Consider the following 7,049-nt stretch of genomic DNA (forward strand, 5'->3'; position numbering starts at 1 on the left):
CTGTTTTAAACTGAAACAAATCTAGGGCTAAAAAGAATGGATTGATTGCACTAGTCATCCTTCTATAACTTTCTAGTAAACAGATTGTAATTTGGGTAATTTTTCTAATTGCAAACAAGAACATACTTGTGTATTGGCAGGGTGGTACTTGTCTATTGGCAGGGTGGTTACGAAGTCCCTAGAAGTGATGAATTTGAATTTTTCTTGGTTTTATATATAGTATTAGGTTTTTTCTCATGCTTTCTGGGAATGGAACGGGTGAATTTTATCCTACACCCACTAGGTTATCGATATGTAATTTCGGTAATTTTGATTTCAAAAGATATTTTAAAGAAATGCAATGATTTCATTTGTGTATTCAATAAACACAAGATTTTATAATTGAGTAAAATATTCGCCATGCCTGGTGAGAGATTCGCCAAAAAATTATATATACATATCATATTATTGATAAAATCGCCTTCCATTTTTCCTATATACCATGGAGATTCGCCCATCTATTATACATGTAAATTTTGGGGGGGTTCTTAAAATTTTCCCTGCTGGTGTGCCAAATGAATTTGTGCAAAAGAATTATTCACCTGGGATTTTCTATACTTGTGTAAAAACTCCTAAAACAGAAGGTCAGAAGGTCTTTTTGCAACTAAACACCTCTACTATAGGGGGACAACTCAATGTTTCTAAATACTTACCATAGGATCAAGAAGGATTCTTGTTGGAAAGGTCTTAGAACCGTAGTTCAAAAGGTTGTGGCAAAATGTTTGGTTTGCCAACAAAACAAATGGGCGATAATTAGTCCTAGAAAAGAATATCACCACAGTCTACCAAATTTCGAAGGAAAGAATGTCGTTGTGGTGATGATATGCCCACTTTTTTTTCCCTTGGTACAACACTTCCTTCTATGCTTATCTAAAATATCTTTGCATATAGTACTCTATGGGTATCATCCTCCATCAATCACATTACCCTTGAGAGGAAAGCTAAGGTTCAAGCAATAGAGCATCATATAGAACACCTTTAAGAGACGTAACTATGGAAGGACAATTTATAAAACAAAACATGATGAAACCAAAAGCTCACCAACATTGTAATGAAAGGAGCTTTGAAATAAATGACTAGGTATTTCTGACATTACAACCATATAAATAAATGCCTTTTGAGCAACAAATTGACAATAAAGTAACATCCAATTAATATGGTTCTTATAAAGGATCGCAAAGATTGGCAACATGGCTTGCAAACTAGAGTTGCCTCTATCTTCAGATATTCATCTAATCTTCCATGAGTAATCAGTGGCAAGATCCTAGTGCATACTATTTTACCAAAAGATGCAACATTGAACGATGAAAAAAACATCCACAATTGATCAAGTATTGACAACGACGCTTAAAAAAGATTTACACATTGCATTTCCAGTATTGTATTAGTATGGTCATTGTTAGTTGGGTAGGCCCTTTGATTATAATTGTACCATTAGTATTATATATATACTGTCAAAAAGTTAATTTTGATTAATTATTTTAATGTAAAAAGACATCAAATCAACCATCCTCTTGATCAGACAAGAAAGTGATCCTTAAGCTAATTTGGGGCTCAACCAAGCCACAACTAAATTTTTCCTCTTTGATAAGAGGACTTCTAAAAATATATAATTAAATCTAAATGCAAGCAAAAGGAAAGAAATCATAAGCATATCTCGACTAGGAATATATAGATCTAACCCAACCGAGATCAAAGTAATTAAATGATTGAGATTTCAACTGAAGTAGTTCAATTAACTGTTCTTATAATTTACCAAACATGCTATTTAGAGATCTTTTAACAATGAATGATGAGCCAATAACATCAGGAAGTAGTTCTCATAATGCCAATGGAAATTAAAATCAGAATTACATGACATATTTATTAATAAATAGTTAGTCAAAAATCTGATTTAAACATAAGAGCATAAGAGGAAATTAACAATGGATCTATGAAACAAACAAATTAGATAGCCAATCTGTAAGGCATGAATTCATATTTACAATAGTGCATAATATAAATCCAATTAACATAATTTGTCATCAAAAATGAATTTAAGGGTTTTGGAATTAGCCTTGTAATGATTAAAGTAGTTGTAAGTTGAAAAGAACACTACACCACTAGCATACACCCCAAGAATATTTATCAATGACTTGCTTTTAACATTTGTCCAACCATTAAACACAATGGATACCCATATACATTCCAATCATTTGTAAATTGTCCTAGAGCAATATGGATTTTGGCTCTTTCCTTGTCAGTGCCATGGCTTTAGCTTCATCACACCTAAGGCTCCCATATTCTTTAAGAGCACCATTAATGGCTTCTACCATTTTATGTCAACAATGTGAGTAAATAACATTGAATAATCATATGTCTCTAGCTTTAAATAAGTTTCTACTTTATAAATAAGCATATGTCTCTAGCTTTAAATAGAAATCAAACTATACTTTGAACCTCATAAATAAGCATAAAGCATATGTCTATAGCTTTAAATAGAAAGCAAACTACAAAACACAAATTTGTTGTTGAACAAAATCAGTGCACCTTTTAGCACAATTGAATCAAATTTAATTTTAACAATAATTTTTTTAAACAGAATTCGCATAGAAACTATTTAAGATATTCATAACTAATTATGTAGTGAATTTTGAAAGAACAATTTTCATGACGAAATTAATCTTAAAATTCACAAAATACTTTGAACTATCATATAGGAAAATTACATTTGATGCCTGCCCATGGTCAATCGCAATGAGGTTTTGCTCTGCTCAGCCTCCGCGATCGTGGAAGCTTAAGAGTGCCTGTTAGGTTGATTGACATACAGAAACAAGAAGAAACCAACTGCTTATGGAGAGTTCAAATGATGTTTTCTCTCGAAAGTCCCCCAGATCTCTGCAACTTCCTCAGCTGTGAGAATTAAAGAATTCAAATTTCTTATCCTCGACGGCGTTGACACGGTTGAAAATGAAGGGGTTGATTTCGGAGTCGAAGAAACCGACTTAATCTTGAACTCGAAGGAAGCTTCAGAGGATGATGCATTCTCCGAACCATGTGAAGGGCGGCCACTACCATTTCTTGAATTATTGTTCATAAAGGTGAGCAGATTTTCTTCATCGTATTCTGCATTTTCCAACAAATAAAGTATGTCGGCCGGAGACAAGGTTATGCGCTGGTGCTGCTCCTCTGAAATTGTCTCACTGCTCCGAGAAAGAATTGAAGGCCCTGGAAGAATTCCCTGGGAATCAAGCAGTCAGTAAACAAGGAGAACGGTAAGATTACACTAAATCTTGGGAATTATATTCCCAGAAATTTCTTTCTTTTCTTTCATGAGTTCTCTTTTTCAAAGAAAAGTAAAATTGCAAAGAATTTTCAAGCAGCCAGCACAAACAAAAATTTAGTACAATTTTGCGAGGGAAATTGGGGGTATTTCCCGAATTTTCAAATATTTTAAAGGAATTTGGATGATCAAGGAATTCTAATCTGCCCTAGTACCTATGATCTTCAAGAAATTTTGAAATAAAATATCTTCGGCAACTAAGAAGATTATTGAGAGAAATGTGAAATGAAGGAACAGATAGTTTTAATAAATTAGAGGACGTCATTCTCTGCAACACAGCAAATCTCTTACCTATTTGATTTACTGAACTGAAGAATTTCTTTGAGTATTATTTCAACAAAAACATAGGCTGCAGAGTTCAACTATGCTAAAGGAAACTGTAAGCAACTATGTTAGACTTTCCTAGAATTTTCTGTTGACGAAAAACATAGGCTGCAGAGTTCAACTATGCTAAGGAAAACTGTAAGCAACTATTGTAGACTTTCCTAGAATTTTTCGTTGACAAAAAGGCATGGCGAACTGGAGAAATTCATAGCAAATAAAACACCGATCGGAAGCATACCTAGTTCAGATGCTGCGGATGAATTAGATTTGAAATTCAGGTCACTGAAGAAATTGTGCTGCAGATGATTCACATTTTGCTTTATTTCCGAACTTGCTCTTCCATTTTGGAAATTATTTGCTCTTTTGCTGTTCTGAAACTCTTTCTTGCCTAAAGTTATGACAGGCATCAAGTTCGAACGGCTCGAACTTTCTCCTCCAGTTTTCAAATACCTTGCACTGCTCTGGTTTGAATATGCACATGTCTTAGTCTTCTCATCACCGTTTTCAATATTAGAAACAGTTTTGGTTGAATCTTCTGTATTTGAAAACGAAGTTAAAGTTAAACCACCTTCTTCTGAAGAATGATAACGGTGCAGTCTTCTTGATGATAACTTGCTTCCAGCCTCTGTTGCTCCCATTATATCGCCATTGCTTCCCGCCGATTCTTCTTGACATTGCTCCTCTGTCCAGTCCTCGTTCGAGTTTCCAGCTGGTGACAAATTTCTGTGAAAATCCTTGATAATTTTGGCCTTTTCGACCTCCAAATTTGCAGATAATTTCTCTTCGGAGCCAAAGTTCCCCGTGGCAAGAAATCTTGCAGATTTTCCTTGCTCAAACGAGTCCGATACGAAACTTTTATCGTTCGAGTAAATGGAAGAAGAATTTGAATTCACGGAAGAATTCAAATCCGCTACAGCCTCGAGAATAGAACAAGCTTTAGACACTGAAGCCGGAATAGTGAAAGCTGTCATTTCCGTAGAATTCAGGGAGGGATTCGCAGCCTCAAAGAGTGCCTGACTGTCTAGCACAAATTGTTCCCGCGACCTCCTTTGAGACCGCGACCGCGGAAACTGCGTTGAGATCCCTTCAGACTTCACATTAACATCTCCACTACTTTGATCACTCTGCTTCTCAACGTGCTCCTCAACGGTGACCCGTATGTCTTCGCTTTCTCTGCTCTTGGTTTCCATTTCATTAGACGGCTTCCTTCTGTGGTTTCTGGATTTCACTGCCTCTGCCTCTGAAATTTCATCAGAAGCAAAAGCTTTCTTCAAAGTCGGCGCCGCTCTGCAGGAAAGCAACTGATCGCGTATTGTATTGTTGCAATTTCCGCTGATGTCCTTCAAAGCCGATCTCTTCTCCTTCTTCACTGTCTCAATTCCATCCGAGATCTGCAAGGGAAGAATACATAATACCAGACATTCAGCTCCAAATATTTCCCGTTCCCTGTTTTTCCCTTCAAACTGTTTATTTTCCTTTAAAAAACACACGAATCCCCGAATCCCCCTTATTTTCTACAAAAAGATGAAGCATTCTAACGAAATAAGAGGATTCTCAGTGTCAGTATGCGTAAAAACGGGATCATTTTGCACCTGTGCAGGGGAAATCTTCTTCTCGGTACTCTGCGATTTTGAACTCTCAGCTTGCAAAGGCTCATTTCTGGTCTCCACGTCGCCGGGTTCGTTAGGCGTTTCATCGTTCAGAGGCCTCCGAAACGGCGACTGCTCAGCTTTTCTGGAGGAGCTTCGGCTCAAGGTCTGTGGCAAACCGGGTTCGCTTGAAATCCGCGGTGCGGGGGATCGAGATCGCGACGTCGCAGTAGAAACCCCTCCTGCATCCCCAGAATTTGTCGCTCGTTTCGTGGCAGGGCGTTTCGAAACATTCCTGGAGTCTGCATTTGCGGCATTCTGCTTACCGGGCCGAGCTTTCTCCGTTGAAGTTTCAGATCTGCGGCCGGGGGATGGCTCGGCTCTACGACCAGGAGAAGGGCTGATTCTACGACCGGTGACTCGTTTTCCGTCAGCGTTAACGCGGTCACGGCTCGTAGATCGTTTGGCCTCCACCGTCAAGTCCCTGCTCGACGACCTTCTGTGCGAGGGTCTGGAGGGCGTCTCTTTTGCTTTTTCTTGCTCTACTTCCTCGGCCTCCTCCGTTGCGTGCCGCTTGGACCCGGAGTATTGACGGGGATTGTTATTAGTGTCATTCGAGGCTTTTCCAGACGAGCTTCGGCTCAGTCTGCCGCACTGGATGAGAATGGCGTCCAAGTCTTCTTTTGCACTTGACGACTTCGTCAACTGAGGGTTTGGTTGAGAAGCCTTGAAAGACCCTTTCTTTTTCAAACTATTAGAACGCTCTGCGTTCTTCTTCACGAGAGCTGGAGCTTCTGCATCTGCAACTGCAACTGCAACTTCTTTTACCTCAGGTTTCTCTTCTACCTCAGACTTGATGGTGTCGGCGTTGATGCTGTTATTGGCGTTGTAACAGCTTGTCTTCGAGGTTTCTGAAAGAAGAACTTCTTTGACGGCTTCGTCCTCTGGAAGAGGAGGCTTTTCGTCTAAAACTGGAGGTGGAGACTGAGACACCGTCGATGCAGCGGCTGTAAAATTAGTAGCATTGTGTTTGGGAGACTCAGCCTGCTGTTGTTTCTTTGCGCTATTCTTCTTGCTCAGGCAGCTTCCCATTGTGATTTTTCGTAAATTCAGAGCTTTCAGTGCTGCTAAAGGGAAACGGATGCTAAGAACTCAGAAGCATTATGGAGTGATAAATGTGGAAGAAGAAGCTTCAGAATGGAAACCTATAAATGCTGCTCTGCATTTAATACGAAGGGGTGGGAATTGGGATAGATTTGTATGATGGGTTTACTGTGACTGGAGACTTTATTGCCGATGATGGTAGCTTCTTCAATGAAGAAAAGGATGTTGGCATTCGATAAACAGAAAAATGCACCGCGATGATTATCAGATAGCGAAACAGCTTCGAAAAAGGCAAAAAAGAAAGGTAGACGTTGGCGATGTTAGAATAGGATTTCGGACAAAACATGGAAAGGATGACTTTCGTACTATTGAGTAAAACGAAAAGGTGAAATTGAAAGGAGGGTTTGTGATTTTTTATTAAAAAACATTAACAGTTAGGAGTAATTTATGGGTGCTGCTGTATGGAAAACTTGAAACCACCATATTTCTAGAGTGGATGGTTTTTTCAAACGAACTAAACGTTCTTCAGTTTTTCCAAAATTTCGGATGGTTTTTTAAAAGAATTAAAGTTTTTCCTGTTTTCCTAAAATTTAATGATTTTAATAATAAGGGTCCAAAAAAATTAAAAACAAAGTCCTAATACTTAACTCAAACTTTTAATATGATTTTTA

General features: G+C 38.2%; 1 protein-coding gene across 4 annotated transcripts; it reads right to left on the minus strand.

The window, feature by feature from the left end:
• Positions 1-2,703: 2,703 nt before the first annotated feature.
• LOC149210321 (uncharacterized) lies at positions 2,704-6,381 on the minus strand. 4 transcript variants are annotated; one of them, XR_016252946.1, is made up of 4 exons: positions 5,278-6,381; positions 4,254-5,076; positions 3,924-4,146; positions 3,124-3,259 (listed from the first exon to the last, which is right to left on the minus strand). XR_016252946.1 is itself a non-coding variant. In XM_089396681.1 (3 exons), the coding sequence occupies exons 1-3, from the start codon at positions 6,364-6,366 to the stop codon at positions 2,870-2,872; spliced, it is 2,619 nt and encodes an 872-aa protein (XP_089252807.1). In that variant the 5' UTR covers positions 6,367-6,381; the 3' UTR covers positions 2,704-2,869. The 4 variants fall into 4 exon arrangements, 2 of the variants coding, with proteins under 2 accessions (XP_089252807.1, XP_089252808.1); XR_016252947.1 differs by having other exon boundaries at positions 3,126-3,246; XM_089396681.1 differs by having other exon boundaries at positions 2,704-3,246; positions 3,924-5,076.
• Positions 6,382-7,049: the final 668 nt, after the last annotated feature.

This window comes from Pinus tabuliformis, chromosome 1_2 (assembly GCF_031772625.1).
Source record: "Pinus tabuliformis cultivar Carrire ecotype Pingquan chromosome 1_2, CPIR1, whole genome shotgun sequence".
Taxonomy (NCBI): Eukaryota; Viridiplantae; Streptophyta; class Pinopsida; order Pinales; family Pinaceae; genus Pinus; species Pinus tabuliformis.